The sequence below is a fragment of the Saccopteryx bilineata genome, chromosome 4 (genome assembly GCF_036850765.1).
Source record: "Saccopteryx bilineata isolate mSacBil1 chromosome 4, mSacBil1_pri_phased_curated, whole genome shotgun sequence".
Classification (NCBI taxonomy): Eukaryota; Metazoa; Chordata; class Mammalia; order Chiroptera; family Emballonuridae; genus Saccopteryx; species Saccopteryx bilineata.
In genome coordinates, this window is record NC_089493.1 from 26,649,315 (window position 1) to 26,668,195 (window position 18,881).

The window sequence follows — 18,881 nt, forward strand, 5'->3', positions numbered from 1 at the left end:
GCAATCTCTGTTCCTGGCTGGGTAGCTCAGTTGGTAGAACATCGGCCCAGTGCACAAAGGTTATGGGTTCAGTCCCCAGTCAGGGCACATACAGGAACAGATTGATGCTTCTGTCTCTCTCCTTTCCTTTCTCTTAAAATCAGTAAATGAATTTTTTTTTAAAGTAGGCAGTCTCTGAAATAGTGATTCTCCAATTTGGGGCAAGTCTGGGGAGGGTATCTGTGTGGTTTGAAATGCATATTCAAAATTACCATTACAGTAGTTCCCCCCCCCCCTTTTTTTGTGACAGACAGACAGGGAGGGAGAGAAATGAGAAGCATCAGTTTTTCGTTGTGGCTCCTTAGTTGTTCATTGATTGCTTTCTCATTTGTGCCTTGACTGGGGGACTAAAGCAGACCGAGTGACCCTTTGCTCAAGCCAGCGACCTTGGGCACAAGCTGGTCAAACCAGATGAGCCCGCACTCAAGCCGTCCCAGTCCAACGCTCTAGCCACTGTGCCACTGGGACTGTGCACTGGTCAGGCACAGTAGTTCTCCTTTAGCCACCATTTTGATTACCTACTGTCAATCAGATCCAAAAATATTAAATAGAAAATTCCAGAAATAATTCATACATTTTAAATATGCGCTTATCTGAGCAGCGTGATGAAATCTTGCATTTTTCCAGTTTGCTTGAAAGGCCTTTGGTCACCATGACAACATTCTTCGCCTCTCCTCCCTCTATCTTTTACCTCATGAATCTCCACTTTTGTTTTACCTTGTTTCAGGCATATCATGAAGTTCCCTACACAACCTCCTTTATATTGGCCAAACAGTTGTCCTTTTATAAGATCCGCACAATTGCCCCGGGCAAGACTCACACAGCTGCTATTGATGGTGAGTTGATTTGCAACTGTATACACAGGCCTTAGTAGCTCAAACTCTGTTTTTCTACCAAGTATAAGCTTTTCTAAACAATAGTATGTTCTGATTTCCCCCAAGTATCCAGTGTTACCTCATTAACAAATTAAGGCATTCAAATAGGTATTTGTTGATAATTATAAATGTATAATCAATACATGCCTTAATGAGAATGCCATACCTATCATTCCAGAAAACTGCTGTTTCCAGTTAGCACCATCTGTAAATTTTCTAAGTTAGGTAGTACCCGTTCTCTACATTTGTAGTACAATATTAGAAAATACAGTAGTGAGTCACTTCCTGGCTCTGATTGGTCATAATTATATGTACCTAGCAAGCTGCCCTAGGTCCGGATCGTGGAGCTAGCTTTATATTTGTATGCGGACTTTTAACAAGCAGAAGATAATCCATGGAACTCTGAACTGGTTCCTTTTTCCCTCTGTTCCAAGACCCATTTGTGCCTGGTTATTTTTGCTTCTCTCTCAGAGCGGGGCCGGCTGCTGACCTTTGGCTGCAACAAGTGTGGACAGCTGGGCGTTGGGAATTATAAAAAGCGTCTAGGAATTAACCTGTTGGGAGGACCCCTAGGTGGGAAGCAAGTGATCAGGGTCTCCTGCGGAGATGAATTTACCATTGCTGCCACTGACGGTGAGTCTGTGCACAGCCTTCCAAGCTTCCTGGGCGGATGGCTGTGTTTTAATTTTGGGTTGGGAAAGAGGTAGACTGATTATTTGTGTAGTTGGATCCTATGTTTACTTTTTAATTTGTGTTAAATTGGTGGCAGTTGTGTGTGTGGAGCTTCATTTTTATGTGTTGAGCATAGTGATTGTTTTCTAGATAATGGCCAGTTCATCTAGGTTCCTCATTTTTTACTTTCACCTTTTTGGTAAAATGTATATATACTGATAAATACATATGTATGTACATACATATACAGTGGTACCTTGAGATACGAACAGACCAACATACGAATTTTTTAAGATATGAGTTATGAGTCAGCCCGTATTTTTGGTTGAGATCTGAGTGAAATTCTGAGATACAAGTCATGGTTCGGGAAGCTGCCACTAGTTGGCGCATTGGCACATGGGTCCAGTATCAGCAGTTTGATATATGAGTTGACTGACTTATGAGCTCGGTTACAGAACGAATTAAATTCGTATCTCAAGGTACCACTGTATATACATACATACATAGATATAGGTATATATATAGGTTATATGCATATGTATGTATATATACGGACACCTTGTTCAGCACCATGTGGGCTGCAGTAAATGTTGGCTGTGTGTCTGGAGCAGAGAACGACCTGACTTGACTGTGCTCCTTGCCTGGGCTCGGCTGCCCTGCAGAGCTGTGCTCAGGAACTGCTGAGGCCGAGGACCGAGTGCAGTGTGCCAGCTCTCGGAGCTGTCTCCTTCCTCTCAGCAGTTCTCTCCGCAGCAGCGCTTGCTCGCTCCACCGCTGCTCTTCTGACTGCCACTTCTGCCAGTCTTCATTTCCTGTTTCCCTCCCTCTTTCTTCTGCTTGCTTTTTTTTTTTTTTTTTTTTTTTAGATTTTGTATAGTGATTTTAGAGAGAGAGGAAGGGGTGGGAGGACCGGGAAGCATCAGCTCATAGTAGTTACTTCTCGTGTGTGCCTTGATCACGCAAGCCCAGGGTTTTGAACCAGCGACCGCAGTGCTCCAGGTCTACACTCTATCTGCTGTGACACTGCAGGCCGGGTTCTTCTGCTCTCTTTTTCTTCTCTTTTTTTTCTATTCCTGGACTTTTTTTCTGGACTTTTTTGTAGCTACTTCTTGTGACTGATGAACAACAAATCACATTGCATCTTGGTCTGTTTGGACTCATTTTCAGCTTGTTTTGGTGTTGACATGCTCTGAGATGTCTTTGTTTTAGTCTTGTCTATCTGTTGTATATACATGAAGGACCCAGGGATAGTGTCAGATAAGTTATCTGCCACTGTGTTTAGTTGAGCAAACCAACTTTCAGAGTGGCACATTAACCTTCACTGCTTGTCCTAAAACAAGGGATTTTAGGAAGCAAACTGTTCAGTTGGACTAGATAAATGGAAATGTTACCTAGAAAGCCAGGGTCGGGATGTCACTAAGGATTAAAAGGCCCAGCAAGTTCAAGCCCTGGCCAGTTGGTGCAGTGGTAGAGCGTTGACTCAGTGTGTGGATATCATGGGTTCGATTCCCAGTCAGGAGATTGATTCCCAGCCATCTGCTTCTCCACCCCTCCCCCTTCTCTCTTTCTCTCTCCCCTCCCCCCCTTCTTCTCCCACAGCCATGGCTCAATTGACTCAAGCACGTCGGCCCCGGGCACTGAGGATGGCTCCGTGAAGCCACCTCAGGTACTAAAAATAGCTCGGTTGCGAGCATGGGCTCCCGATAGGCAGAGCGTCGGCCTTAGATGGGGGTCACTGGGTAAGTCCCGGTCAGGGTGCATGCAGTAATTGTCTATCTCTCCTGTCAGTTGGAAAAGAAAAAAAAGTGCAGCAAGTTCAGTAGCGCTTTCAGGCAGGGTCTCAAAGAGGTAATGTTTCTTCAGCAAATCTGTATACTTCACAGGTTAAATTTCAGAATGAGGGGTGTAGAATTGGATTCTGTGGCCAGGCATATTACCTTTTTTTTTTTTTTTTTTTTTTAATAATTTTATTTTTTTAATGGGGTGACATCAATAAATCAGGATACATATATTCAAAGATAACAAGTCCAGAGTATCTTGTCGTTCAATCATGTTGCATACCCATCACCCAAAGTCAGATTGTCCTCCGTCACCCTCTATCTTGTTCTCTCTGTGCCCCTCCCCCTCCCCCTTTCCCTCTCCCATTCCCCCCTCCCCCCCCCCCCGTAACCACCACACCCTTATCAATGTCTCTCAGTTTCACTTTTATGTCCCACCTACGTATGGAATAATGCAGTTCCTGGTTTTTTCTGATTTACTTATTTCGCTTCGTATCATGTTATCAAGATCCCACCATTTTGCTGTAAATGTTCCGATGTCATCATTTCTTATGGCTGAGTAGTATTCCATAGTGTATATGTGCCACATCTTCTTTATCCAGTCATCTATTGACGGGCTTTTTGGTTGTTTCCATGTCCTGGCCACTGTGAACAAAGGCATATTACCTTTTGATCAACATTCCTGTACTCTTCTAAACTGTACTTGATTGCCTCATTCATATAGCAGACAGAGTGCCCGCTGTACTCTAGTCCTTTAGGCTCTGGGAATCTAGAAGAGCCTTGTACTCAAGGAACTCACAGTCTAGTAAGGTGGGGGAGATATACATACAAACGGAGTAGTGCAGGCAGGTAGGTCAGATGCCATGATGCCAGCATCGCACTCCTTCCTCTAACCCTGGAGTGCCCAGGGCTCAGTCCTTCTCTCTCTCCACTGTCTCCCTTCACTTCCTAGATGAGCTCACTACCTTAAATCGCCCCCCTATACACCGACAGCTTTATATTACCACCCCTGACCTCCACACTCACAGAACAGCCCCTCGACTTAGATGTCTAAGCTCAGCTAGCTCTACAGCCCGTTTTCCCGGGTCAGCCCTGATTCATGCCTGTTGTCCTGGCTTAATCATTAATAGCACCCTCTTTTCATTTGAAATGTCCTGCTTTGGATAAGAAGTTACAGGCATCTCAAACAAACTTACTATATTTAGAATCAAACTTATGATTTTCTGTGCAAAACTGTTTTACCTGCAGCCTTCCAATCTCAGTAGATAGTGGCTCCATCCAAACCCCATGTCTCATCCATCAGCAAACTTCCTGATTATCTTCAGAATGTTTCCAGCTGCTTCTCAGCATCGTCACTACTACGACTGGTCTCCCTGCTTTCACCATTGGTCCCCTGCAATCAATTCTCCTCATGGTAGTCCGAGAGATTTTTAAAAAATACCTACAGTTGAGAACCTCTAATAGTTTTGTCTCTCAGTCAGTAAAGTTAAATCATTACAATGTCCTGTGTAGGTCCCACATGACCAGGATACGAGCTACCTCCTGATCTCTCTTACATTGCTCTAGCCATGGGGGCCTTCTTGTTCCTTGTTGGTGATGCTCACGTTGCCTACAGGACCTTTGCCCTGCTGTTTCCTCTGCCTGGAAGGCTCTTCTCCTACATACCCACGTGCTGCTCTTCCTTCAGTCGGGTCTCTGCCAAGTATCCACGGGTATTCTCTAATAATTCTCCACTATTTTTGATTTCCACTACTTTTCTTTACCATTTCTCTTCCTTTATAGCACTTGCTATGACCTGAAGTATTAGATACTTACTTTTTATTTACCAGTTTCCCCCACTAGAATGTCGGCTCCACAGAGCAGCAACTGTTTTGTTCACTGCTCTGTCCCCGGTACCTCAAGCAGATGCCCAGTGATGTTTGAATGAATGACCAAAAGAGTTGTTAAGTGAGTGAACGAATAAATGGCTGATGGCAGTGCGTGTGCGCAGTGGTCATTTTATCTGGGTGGTGTCAAGAATTGTTTAGGCTTATATAGCAGAATTAACAGCTATCCATTGTTTTGTACAGAGTGGGGTATGACCGAGCTCTGGGTCATAAAGATGGGGAACCCAAAGAGTTGGGAAGCCAGTGTTCTGTTAAACTATATGCTGTTTAATGTTTTTTTAATTTTCTCTAGATAATCACATTTTTGCCTGGGGCAATGGTGGTAACGGTCGGCTGGCAATGACCCCCACAGAGAGACCTCATGGCTCCGATATCTGTACCTCATGGCCTCGGCCCATTTTTGGATCTCTACATCACGTCCCAGATCTATCTTGCCGTGGCTGGCACACCATTCTCATTGTTGGTAAGGGGTTCATATCCATGAGTTGACATGACTACTTCTGTATTCTTATGTCAGTGGTGACATGTCTAGTAATAGGAACAGAACATCGTCACTTCCTGAGCTTTGTCGTTTGCCACCTTTTGGCCACTATTTAATATAACTTTGTTTTCTGCCTGCCTTGCCATTGAAGTTGTTACTTCTAGTCCTCTGCTAATTAATTTGTCTGTGTTCATGCTGCTGTAAGAAACGTTTAGTATCCTTTAAAAGGAAACTAAATCATAACTGCTTTCTGCATAAAGATTGCTTTTGTTATGAACTGAATTATATCAAGGCCTACTGTGAGTTTACAAGTTCATTCTTTTAGATCAGTGGTTCGTAATCTTGGCTGCACGTTAGAGTCCCCTGAGGAGCTTTTAGAAATCCCTCCCCAATTAAATCTGAATATGTGGGGTTGGACTAGGCACTGTTACTTTCTAAAGCTTCCCAAATGATTTTAAAGAACAGTTAGGGAGGCCTGACCAGGCGGTGGCACAGTGGATAGAGCATTGGACTGGGACGCGGAAGACCCAGGTTTGAAACTCTGAGGTCACCAGCTTGAGCCCAAGGTCGCTGGCTTGAGCAAGGGGTCACTCAGCCTGCTGTAGCCCCCTGGTCAAGGCACATATGAGAAAGCAATTGATGAACAGCTAAGGTGCTACAATGAAGACTTGACTCTTCTCATCTCTCTCCCTTCCTGTCTGTCCCTCTCTGTCTTTCTCTGTCACACACACAAAAAAAGAACAGTTAGAGTACTTTACATAAGTAAATATAGTTAGAGAAGCTAGTGGTACTTGGCTTATGATATTAATATCTAAAACTAATTAATTTTTAATTTCTCTGGAGTGAGGGATAGCAGTTATCTCCTAGATTAAGTCCCTGTCCTACTCCTTCTCACTTTTTCAGCCTATAGCTATATATAATGATTAACTACTGAATATTTTTCCTCAGAGAAAGTACTGAATTCTAAGACCATCCGTTCCAATAGCAGCGGCTTATCCATTGGAACTGGTAAGTAGGAATGTCTTAGGGACTAGTGGTTTTGTGAAGTGTGGGACTTGGGGTTGGATTCCATGCAGTCTCCCGCAAAAAAAAGGAAATAGGAAATATCTTTGGGAAATGAGGAATACAGTGATCAAAAGGGAGGATCATATTTCGGTGGATTTCACAATAAGTTACGACTTTTACATTGCAGTCGGGGGAAGAGTTCATCTTTACCACCATGCATATGGAAGTAATTAAGTGGCTTGCCCAACATTGTAATATGACTTTATGTATTGTTCCTTCCCTTACTGTGCTTAGGGGCTGTGGGTTCTGTCTACCCTGTACTTCCATGGCATTCCTAGGGGTATTCTAGTCTATAGAAATAGCTCTTCAGAACAGGCCGTAAAAATTAAAAGTTGGCTAAACTTCCAAGTGGTTAGGAAACTCAGCCCAGAGCTTTCTGGTAGTCCTCCTTCGGCTTCTTTATTGTTGGTGCTGTGTCATTTGGGACCCTGCCAGGAAACTGGACCCATGTTCCTTTTTGGTATTCTACTTGTTAGAGTACCTGTAGTCTTTGATATCTCAGAACCTGGATTCTGATATTTTGTGGAATCAAACAGATGAAGACCCAGAACCAAAGCAGATTAATACAAAAAGAAATTCGATAGTTGAAGATCTGATCTAGAGTTGTTGAACTTCATGCATGCACGCACACACACTATACCTCTTACTAGTTTCCTTTAGTAATTCATTGTTCAGCATCTTTATGCATATTACTATCCGTCACAAATGATAAAATGTCTTTTTGCTAAGCTCAGCTGTTAAGAGCTTTGTTTTGCTGGGCCAATATTCAAAGGAAAAACATAAGATTAAAAGCACATGTCCACTGGCTAGAAAACGTAAACTCTGTAAGTTCAGGGATTTTTTTGTCTTTTTTTTATTCTTTAATTTTATCCACATTGCCTAGAAGAAAGCCTGGCAAGTGGTAAATGCTCAGTAAGTATTTATTAGTTGACTGTATAATAACCATGCAATGAAATGTTATACAAGAGTAAAAATGAACAATGTCTACAAATTTTTCTATAATGTAAAATGTAAAAAGGAAGTTACAGCAGACTACATGCATTTTATAAAGTTCAAAACCCAGCAAAATAAATATTAAGGATACATAAATATGTGATAAAGTTTTTTTAAGGAAGCAGTGATAAATACAGTGGTAAACAGTGGTTTCATCTGGGTAGCAGGCCTGAGAAGGACGGGCTTCACAAAGCTGACCACGCGATCGAGGTGCTGCTGTAGTTCGGCGTGGTCCCTCGTGCTTCTGCAGCATTGGGAATGTCCCGTATCTGTGCTGTCTGGTGCAATAGCCACTAGCCACATGTGCCTACTGAGTACTTAGAGTGGCTACTGTGATCGAGGAACAGAATTTTTAATTTTATTTAAATACCCATATAGGATACTATATTGGAAAGCACAATTCTAATTCTTCAGGGGGGGTAGATTTATGTGTGTTTATTTTGTTAGGCATCAAGATTTACACATGTTAAAAAGAATCTTACGTCAAACTTAAATGTAACAATTTTTAAAAGACATTTAAAACAAAAAGTAAGCTTCAGACTGCTTTTGGTGTCTATAGTTTGCCACTTGGGTTAGGATCACAGTGTGATACCGTTGGTCAGCCCGTGTAGCTGGTGATCACAACAGTCCTTTACATTTATTTTACTTTAAAACATACCATGCAGTTATTGTTTTTTCTTAGCTTTGGCAGATTTACTTTTTAAATTATATTTTTCTTTGGCCCATAGTAAAATTCAGTTTTAGTTCTTGACTACACATCAGCTGGTCTTCATTAAGACCAGCTTCATCTAGACCAGCGGTTCTCAACCTGTGGGTTGCGACCCCGGCGGGGGTCGAACGACCAAAACACAGGGGTCGCCTAAAGCCAAACGACCCCTGTGTTTTGGTCGTTCCACCCGCGCCGGGGTCGCGACCCACAGGTTGAGAACCGCTGATCTAGACTCTATATATGGAATATGCCTCATGTTATGAAAGAACAAGCCGTCATATTTTTAAATTTTTTATAGTCATAGGAGAATTTAATAAATTTAGTGGTTGAAGACTTCTCCATTCAGGTGTTTCCACAGAAAGGAAATTGGTGGTGAGTTTATCGGCAGCTTTAAGTGGTTTTTGGCTCAAATGTGAATGAGCTTTAACATATCAGATGACCCTCTGTGGAGGATGCTGGAATTTGGATGTACTTATTAAAGCGAAGGTGCTGGATTTGGTGAGCTATGGTTGGGGTGATTGGTTGCTTATGCTTTAGAACATTGATCATCCACTATGAACATAGGATAAGCAAGTTTGGAAAGTAGAGGTGAATTACAATATCATTACAGAGATACTGAAATATAATACCTGTGTAATAACTAAAAAATTAGTCCTAACTATCTGGCTTACACTGTTGTTATTCCACTTAATGCAACTCTAGTAACCTCTCCCGGGGTCAGTGGGACTATAAGATGGTGAGTCTGTCTTGCTGCATAGCAGACATGTCTGTCTCTGTGCTGTGTATCTGTCAGTGGTTCAGAGCTCTAGCCCAGGCGGCGGCGGCGGCGGAGAAGAGGAGGACAGTCGGCAGGAATCTGAAACCCCTGATCCAAGTGGAGGCTTCCGAGGAACCATGGAAGCAGACCGAGGAATGGAGGGTTTAGTCAGTCCCACGGAGGCCGTGGGGACCAGCAGTGGGGCCAGCAGCTCCTGTCCCGGCTGGCTTCGAAAGGTAATTCCTTTGGGAGAGGTACTTAAAGATAGCACGTCCTCTGTAGGGTCTAGAAAGGAGTTGTCAGAATCATCCAGTTTCCCAAGTGCTATTGAAGTGTTTGCAGCGGGCACCTGGGTTTCTGATTTCTACCTGGAACAAAATCACCAAATCTTGAATCCTTTTTGTTCTGCCTGACAAGAAGAGATACAAAATGTTCTCAGATCTGAGTTAGTTAAATGAAAGTAAATTAATACAGCCGCCTTTGAAGGCAGTTTTTGTAATGCGTGTGTGCACAGATTAGGCTTCTGATTTTGCACTGGTTTGTAGAAGTGGAACACTGGGGCCGTTGGAACACCTGACAACAGAGAAATGGATTATGAAAGTTGAAGTGCAGACAGTAAAACTGTTAGGGCATATTTATTTGTATGGAAAGTTGGTTATAGCACATGGCTACGCGTGAAGGGATGGGATACCTGTGCAGTATGAGCCGTTCTTTTAGCAAATACGTAATGCATAGGGCAAGGTCTACTATGAAGACTCTATATGATTTTAACAGTGGTTATCGGTCAGTGATAGAATTGCTGGTGATTTTTATCATCCCCCTTTGCCCATCACCTTTGTATTATTTCATTTTCTATAGTAAATATTTATAGATTTGTGTGTATGTGTGTGAAATTTAAAAAAAAAAATTTTACCAAAGGAGAATCTATATATTTACACCTCCCTATATAATAACTTGATTACCACACTTGATAACTATATGAGAGTGTGAACGGAGGTTGCAGCACACTGTACTATCTAAAGCATCAGCCTCAGTCATTAGAAGCCTGGCAGTTGGCCTAACATCACGTTAGCTTCCCAACTGACTGAATAGCCTCCATAGAATAAGTGTACTAGAGAAACATGTCATATGCTCAAACTCTGTTCTTGAATTTGAGTTCTTACCACTAACTCCTCTGAGGAAGAGCTGGCAGGTTGTGGACAGCTAGGGTGAGCTGCTGTAACCATAGCTGTCCTGCCCCACTAGAGGGCGCTGATGTCACAACGAATGAAAGCTATAGAAATTGGGGAATTTGGGAGAAAGTAAATGGCTCAAACAGAACTGATGAGATTCTTTCTCTTATACATAGGAGCTGGAAAATGCAGAATTTATCCCCATGCCTGACAGCCCATCTCCCCTCAGTGCAGTTTTCTCAGAATCTGAGAAAGATACCCTGCCCTATGAGGAACTGCAAGGACTCAAAGTGGCCTCGGAGGCGCCTTCAGAATACAAGCCCCCAGCAGGAGCCTGGGTAACTGAGCTTTTTGCCTTTGAATCTCAACTAGGTAAACAGTGCTGCCAGCTCTGCCCACTTCTGTGGCTTCGCTGTCTCCTCCTCTAGCTTCCTGGTCTCCCAGCTGCCCTGGACTCATTCATCACCCTGTCTATTTGGTAGTGTTTACAGTCTGTACCGAAGGGTAAACTGAGTTGTCTTGGGAAAGTAGTCACCCTGTCACATTGCTGACAGGCTGACACTTTTCAATAGTCTCTGCCTCAAGTACTAAAAGTGAAATTCCAAAATTAAAATCTAGTTTCTCATGACACTGCTCAGGGTGGGTTGGACGCTTTAAATACAGAGTGAGACAAAAGTAGGTTTACAGTTGTGAGTACACAAAACATAGAATTTATCCTTGTTTTATTTATTAATTATCATATGATGTTACATATGAACAACATAAGCCTACTTTTGCCCAAGCCCGTGTAAGTAAGAAATAATGGTTATAATCCAATGAGGGAGTATACCTAGAAATGAAATGTGGTCAATACCTCAATGAAACTGTAAAGCAGGGGTCATCACTTTTGGGGACACATAGTTATTATTTTAGGCTTTGAGGGCCAAACAGTCTCTAACAGCTATACCACTCTAACACTGTAGCACAAAAGCAGCCATAGATAGATAATACATAATGAATGACCATGCTGTGTTCCAATAAAACTTTTATTTACAAAAACCAGCAATCGCCCTACCAGGTGATAGCACAATGGATTGAGTATTGGCCTGGAATGCTGAGGACTCAGGTTTGAAACCCCGAGGTCACCAGCTTGAGCATGGGATCATAGACATGGCCCCATGGTCGCTGGCCTGAAGCCCAAGGTCACTGCCTTGAAGCCCAAGGTTGCTGGCTTGAGCAAGGGGTCACTGGCTTGACGGGAGCCCCCTGGTCAAGGCACATATGAGAAAGCAATCAATGAAAAACTAAAGTGCCACAGTGAAGAATTGATGCTTCTCATCTCTCTCCCTTCCTGTCTGTGTCCCTATCTGTCTCTCTCTTTCTTCTCTCTCTAGCTAAAAAATAAAAATAAAAACCGGCAGTAGTTCTGAATTGGTCTATCAGCAAACTCATTAGTCAACAGAGCCAAATATCAACAGTACAATGATTGAAATTTATTTTGAGAGCCAAATTTTTTAAATTTAAACTACATAGGTAGGTACAGTCCTTATCGAGGTAGCGCCTGCACATGGTATTTTGTGGAAGAGCCACACTCAAGGGGCCAAAGAGCCGCATGTGGCTCGTGAGCCGCAGTTTGCCGACCAGGGGTATGGGACTGTCTTATGCTGACCCTTGCTATAAACCGTGTACAATAGACAAAGGGAGAAAAGTTCAGACAAGGAAAATTGGAAAGCTTCCCAGGAGAGTTAAAACCTTTGAAACTTCCAGGTGAATGTTTTTAATTCCTCTGTCAATTAGCATTTTTGAATTGTTTTGGCAGTCCTGTTTACAGAACACTTGTCAAATCTCTTCTGAAGTGTGAGCTACGATATTTCATTAATATTGACACTTGGATCACAGTTTCCTCACTGTGATCAGAAAGACTTGTTCCAAACTAAATTATGCTTTCCCCACTTCAGCATCTTAAATGGGAAGACATCGGTACACTTGAAGATTTTTTCACAAAGTCCTCCAAAATAGATGATTGTTCTTTTACCTTAGCATAATGGAGACTGAGGCAGGTACTCTTGCGATCCTGGCTGATTTCTGTTTCTCTTGCATTTACTTCATATGTCTATTGTTTTTATCTTATTATTTTAAAAGTAAAATCTGATTGCACTTTGAGGAAATTTGGGTTGGGGAGCTGAGGCATCTGAGCAGGACTTCCTGTGACCGACCTCTCTTCACTCCCTAGCCGCCTCGGCTGAGTCCTGCGGGAACGTGTGCTGGGAAGGGGGCGCCGCTGAGCCCTCCGAGCTGTGCGTGCAGCGCTCTGCAGGTGGAGGTGGGGCGATTGCAGGGGCTGGTGTTGAAGTGTCTGGCTGAGCAACAGAGGCTACAGCAAGAAAACCTACAGATTTTTACCCAACTACAGAAGCTGAACAAGAAATTAGAAGGAGGGCAGCAGGTGAGAGCATTAAAAGAATAATTCAAATTGTTCTGAAGAATAACAGAGACAGCTTTGGCCTGCTGGCTCAGTAGGCAGAGTGTCGGCCTGGCATATAGATGTCTTGGGTTCAATTCCTGGTCAGGGCACACAGGAGAAGCAATCATCTGTTTCCCTTCCCTTCCCCTCTCTGTCTCTTCCCTTGTCACAGCCAGTGGCTTGAGCATTGGCCCCGGGCACTGAGGATAGCTCGTTGGTCCAAGGGTCAGCCACAGGCACTAAAAATAGCTTGGTTGATTCAAGCATTGATTGTCCTCAGACAGCGGTTGCCAGGTGGATCCTGGTCAGGGCACACGCTGGAGTCTGCCTCACTATCTCCCCTCCTCTCATTTAAAGTAAATAAATAACAAAAACAAAACACCAAGGACTGACCTATACTTACTCCTTTGCAAATTCTTACCCTTTAATGATGTAACTTTTTGAATTAATCCCTGAAGCCCTAGACCTTGTTCAGCACCTGGATTGAATTCTTTTTATCACCTAATTTTTTTTTTGTATTTTTTTAATGTTTATTTTATTGATATTAGAGAGAGGAAGGGAGAGATCAGGAAAGAAACAGGAACATCTCTTTCTGTGTGTGCCCTGACCAGGAATCAAACTGGCAACCTCTGTGCTTCAGTGATGCTCTGACCAGCTGAGCAGTCTGTCCAGGCTTGTCACTTAATTTCTATTGTTTTTTATTTTGTCTTTTCCATATTATTATGAAAAACTTTAAACATTACAGTTCAACAAACACTCATATATATCTGCCATCTAGATTCAACAATTATTAACATGTTGTCATATTTGTTTCAAGTGTTTGTATGTGTTTAGAATATGTGTAGTTATTTGTGTATTTTAAATAAATGACTTTTTATTTTGCTAAACCATTTTCAAGTAAATTATAAAAGTCATGACATAGCCTAAATACTTTTATTTTACATACCCCAAAATAAAGACATTTATTCTCCTGGATAACCATAATACTATTATCGTACTTAACAAAATTAACACTAATTGTATTAATTCTTTTCCAGTATCTAGTTGATGCTCAAAGCTTTTCCAGTTTTTCCACAAAAAAAATGTCCTTAACTGTTTTTTCAGACCAGAATTCAGTCAGGAACCACACATTACATTGTTATGTCTGTTTCTCTTAATCGAGAACAATTACCTCCACTACCATCCCTTTTTTGTGTTTTTTTTTTTTTTTCAAGGCATTGGCTTGAAGAAACAGGGTCAGTTGTTTCACAGTGTTTTAAACTGCCAGTTGGTGGACTGGTGCCGGTCTATCAGAAATTTCCCGCTGCTCCATGAAAGTGTTAACTACCAGGTGTTGTTTGACGATTATAGACAGAAAGATCTTCATTGAATTCACTTATGGTCAGGGTAATTTCTGCCTTAGTAGGCCCTGAAACAATTCTATTGTCACTGGTCCCCAAGTGTAAAAATGTTGAAAACCACTGGTTTAACAGAATGCCTCACATTTCTGGATGTCTTTTTTCTTGGGGCATTGCTTAACTTGTTCTTTTGTCACCCTGTCACATCTGTATACTTTAGACATAAGGCTCAGTCAGATTTAGGTTAAACATTTTTGATAAAAATACTTCACAGATGGCGCTGCATGCATTGTTTTAAGAGCCATAGTATAGAGTGGACGAGGGTAGGAGGAACTGTGGTTCCGCCCTTGGCTTTGTCCTGTACCAGCTTTCTGTGCTTGGACAGATTACTTTGTTTCAGTGAGCCCTGCTTTCTCATCTAAAAATACTACTGCTACCCACTTTGTATGGTGGTTTTGAGGATTAAATAATGTCTGTGGAAATACTCTGGAAAGGAACATTCACACCTGTGATAAGGGGCTGGGGGGCTGGGTATTGGCAGCAGAAGAATTGTTTTGCCTCGGGCTGTCTCAGTTTTAAATTTTCCAAATCCCAGAAAGTCCTGCAGTCCTGGACAAACCAGGACAGTGTGTCATCTCACCTGCAGCAAACGTAAAGGTGTAGACTTGACCTGAAGTAGTATTATGAACTTTTTACTAAACTGCGGCCACAAATCCTTAAGAGTTTGAATTGAAAATCTAGCCCTGGATTGCTTCACTAGGCAGCTGCATTGTTAACGTGGAACTGTTTTACCTGGACAGGTGGGGGTGCATTCCAGAGGAACTCAGACGGCAAAGGAAGAGCTGGAAATGGATCCAAAGCCTGACATAGATTCCGATTCCTGGTGCCTTCTGGGAACAGATTCCTGTCGACCCAGCCTCTAGTCTCCTGAGCCTGAATAGCCTCCAGGAAACTGGGATCCACAGAACTTCACAGCACACTTACTGAATGCAGAGAGCGCTTTCCTGGCTTCGTTCACTTGCAGACAAGGAGCGCAAGGCAGAGGCTCTGAAGCACTTTCCACACACCCGTGGAGAGTGGGCACTGCCTGTTAGATAGGATGTAGCAGTGGTGTTTTGGAGAATGGAAGGGCCCCTGGCCCTGGCTTTGTCCTCAGTGACTGCCATAGCAACAGCAGCTCTGTACCTCATCTGGTGATCCCACCTTTGAAGAGGGGACACAATGCTCACCTTAATTTTGCTGGTAGCAGCTTATATCCCATTTATCATTTTCACCATTAACTGGAAGCTGCCTCGGGAATTCAACACCAGGCACTGCGCCTCTGGGTGGAGGAGAGGGCTGGAACCAGGCGCGGCCCACCCAGGGCCATCTAGAGAGTGGGGGAGTACTCCGAGCCCTCTCAGAAGCCCTGAGTCCAGGAAGACATGTCTGGTGGAGTCAGTCTCTAGGGCGTGTTTACAGAAAGTTGTCACATCGTGCAGTTCAGTGCTTTAGGAGGAAAAGTAGGCTTAGATTGCTTTTCCTCTGAGGTTGATTGAAATTTCTGCAGTGAGTAGAGAAAGCAGGGCAGGTCCCTCCTCATGACACAGCTGGAGCATCAGGCTGTGGCCGAGCAGGGTGGGCTTTCCTGGCTTGGGAAGGGATCTGTGAGAGATGAGGTGTCTTGTAGAGAACTGAGGTAGTGGGGCAGTAGGAATGGCCTTAGGAGAAAACCGTGAGCGAGAGGAAGGTTCCTTTGGCTGCCTCTTCCCTGGTGTCTTTGAGAGGCCTAGAGTGACCCGAGCCTTCTGCCCAGAAGAAGGCTGCTCATGCCTCTGCCTTCTTGGCTCTTCAGGTTCTGATCCTGACGTCAGCAGCCCCAACCACTCCCTTTCTGTATGTCCTGTCAGTATTTTCCCCCTGCGGTGTTTTATGAAGCCATATCAGCGAGTCTGGATCACCTTTCCTACTTGAGTCGCCCAAAGCCAGCCCCAAACCTGGCAGTCCCTGCAGCCTGTCAGAAGGTAGAGCCTGCCGAGGGACAGCAAGTTGGCTGCGAGCCACCCTCTAAGCCCATCGCCACGTCCTCGGAGACAGGAGCAAGCTAGCTTTCCCAAAGAAACGCCCAGAGGCGTTTGATGATTTTGCTTAAGGATGTGAGCTTTGTGGTTCCACATAGCCTTATGAAAAGTTCCTGTGGTATTTGGGGTCACAGGAGCTGCCTTGATGAATTTCACATCCTACCTTCCTAGAAACAGCTACATTAATTTTGTTTCATTTTCCCTAAACCAAAAAAATGAATGTTGAATGTCTGTTTAATGTTTTGGAAGGATCTATGCAGTGGGGATGGTGTCATTTCCGCAATGCTAGTGATGCAAAGCTGACGCTCTGGAAACCCCAGACTGGGGATGGGCAACTCTGTTCAATGGGATCTTCTGTGGTTGATTATCCCATTGTTTTCTCAATTCTGGGAAGCCTAGTACAATTGTACTGACGTAATCACTGAAGCCTTTTCTTAAAGTAAGGGAAGGGGCCAACCCTGGATTAAGCTACAAATTCTGGGGACTTGAGGGTTTGCTATAAACCCTAACAATGAGTTTTGGTTCATCGTGTAAATGCAACTTTGAATTTTTTAAGGACTGACTGGCCTTTCACGTCCCTGAATCCCTCATGCTTACCATCTCAGCAGGCCTGAGAGGCAGGGTTGGTTTGGGTGTTAATCATGAGTGTTGCTTCTGCTGTGGATCTGAGGAACATGGGGCGCTGCCGAGACCAGGGGACGGAGGGAGCACTGAGGGGAGGGTGAGAGCCCCGCCCTGTGCCAGAGGCCTTATTCTCTGGCAGTGGAATGCTGTGGTCATTTTCTCTAGCATGTTCCCTTGGGAAACCTAGGTTTGCTATGAATCTGGCTGAGAATCTAAGTTCTGTGCCTTAGAAACAATTTGCATTTTCCCAAATTGTGCCTGGGACAGCCATATGATTTTCCCCATCAAACAGCTATGCAAGCAGAAACCAGTTCAAAGGTGGCAGCCATGCATTAGATACAGTGAAGGGCGAGGCAGCAGAAATGCCTTTGAATGGTTTTCTGTAGCTAATTCTCTACTTTCTTCTCTATGCAGTGCCAGGTGATTAAGTTTTCCAGTAGTATTGCTTTTGAGTTACAGTATAACCTGAGTTACTCCTCTGCTGAAGAACTAGCTTATTGTTCGCCAGATGTTTGAAAGGTTGAGGGTGGAGTGGTTTGGCATTTCTGTTTTAAATAAACATTTAAACTCTCAATCAGTGCTATGCCTCAGTAAATCTGTGCCTGGACCTTAGTCACTGAGAATCAAACACTCAGATAGATTCTAGGCCTTCGTGAATCTTTGACTCCATGGTCTGTAACAGAAACAACGCACAGAAATAATCTTTGCTTTCCAATTTCCTTGTCTTGCTAACAGAATCATTTCTGCTGCTACCTCCCACTCCCCCCCAAAAAATAAAACTTCTGAAAGACAGTGCTTAACATTGCCGAGGGAGAAAACAGTGAGGCATGGAAGAGGAAGGATCATGCCTTGTATTGCCTCCCCAGTCACAGTGGGCCTTTCAAGTGATAATGCCAGTTTGAGTTTATAACACTGTGCTCCCCCAAGAGGCTGGCCTGTCTGTTGGTCTCCCTGGCATAGCATAGCCCAGTTACAGCTTCCCTTGGCTGAGCATTTCACCAAAGTGTAAAGCAAAAGCTGCCTGAAACTCAAATTTCATTTGATTTGCCATATATTTGGAAACGTTCATAGTAGAACAACTCTGAAGCAAAGATGTACTGTAAATAAATGATTTCAAATGAGTATCCCTGGGCCTAAAAAGAAGTATTATTCGTGATAGTATAAGGGCAGTGTAGGCTGTAGTTAGGGCTACGAAATGTGTTCCTGCTGCAAAGCCAAAATCACTTACTGCTTCAGTAATTAACTATGGAAGTAAGCATACTGATCACTAAACCTCACAAAATCACATCAGGGAGAAGAACACTATCTCATCCCTGCTACCTCCTGTGCCATTGTGAAGAGTGATAAATTGATGACAAAAAAAAAATATTGACCGGCCCTGGCCGGTTGGCTCAGTGGCAGAGCGGCAGCCAGGCGAGTGGAAGTCCCGGGCTCAATTCCCGGCCAGGGCACACAGGAGAAGCGCCCATCTGCTTCTCCACCCCTCCCCCCTCCTTCCTCTCTGTCTCTCTCTTCCCCTCCCACAGCCCAGGCTCCATTGGAGCAAAGTTGGTCCGGGCACTGAGGATGGCTCCATGGCCTCCACCTCAGGTGCTACAATGGCTCCAGCCACAACAGGAGCAACACCCCAGATGGACAGAGCATCGCCCCCTGGTGGGCATGCCGGGTGGATCCCGGTTGAGTGCATGCGGGAGTCTGACTGCTTCCCCGCTTCTAACTTCCAAAATATACACACACACAAAAAGGAAAATGTTGACCAAAAGGTCCTGTGCCATGTTAAGTACACTGCTGGTAACACTGTCTTAGCACATCTGCACACACTGCTAGTGAATTGAGTTACCATGAGATATCCCCACTGATTAACCTTTTGAACTTTAAATTTTATTATTTTTACTTGTACTAAAGGTTCTTGAATGAAGTAGTGTAATACATGCACTAAAAGCAGCATTTAGTTTTCCACAATCATCCTCTGCTATCCAGGAAGAGACTT

At 43.6% G+C, this 18,881-nt stretch overlaps 1 protein-coding gene across 1 annotated transcript in view; it reads left to right on the top strand.

Moving 5' to 3' along the window:
- NEK9 (NIMA related kinase 9) overlaps window positions 1–17,465 on the top strand; it is a 38,969-nt gene extending 21,504 nt beyond the window's left edge. The window contains exons 15-22 of the mRNA XM_066278092.1: window positions 767–875; window positions 1,386–1,547; window positions 5,543–5,713; window positions 6,680–6,739; window positions 9,292–9,491; window positions 10,604–10,765; window positions 12,640–12,852; window positions 15,008–17,465. Of these exons, the coding sequence (XP_066134189.1) occupies window positions 767–875; window positions 1,386–1,547; window positions 5,543–5,713; window positions 6,680–6,739; window positions 9,292–9,491; window positions 10,604–10,765; window positions 12,640–12,852; window positions 15,008–15,130 (1,200 nt within the window). The 3' untranslated portion in view covers window positions 15,131–17,465. The remainder of the gene's footprint in view (window positions 1–766; window positions 876–1,385; window positions 1,548–5,542; window positions 5,714–6,679; window positions 6,740–9,291; window positions 9,492–10,603; window positions 10,766–12,639; window positions 12,853–15,007) is intronic.
- The last annotated feature ends 1,416 nt before the right edge of the window (window positions 17,466–18,881 follow it).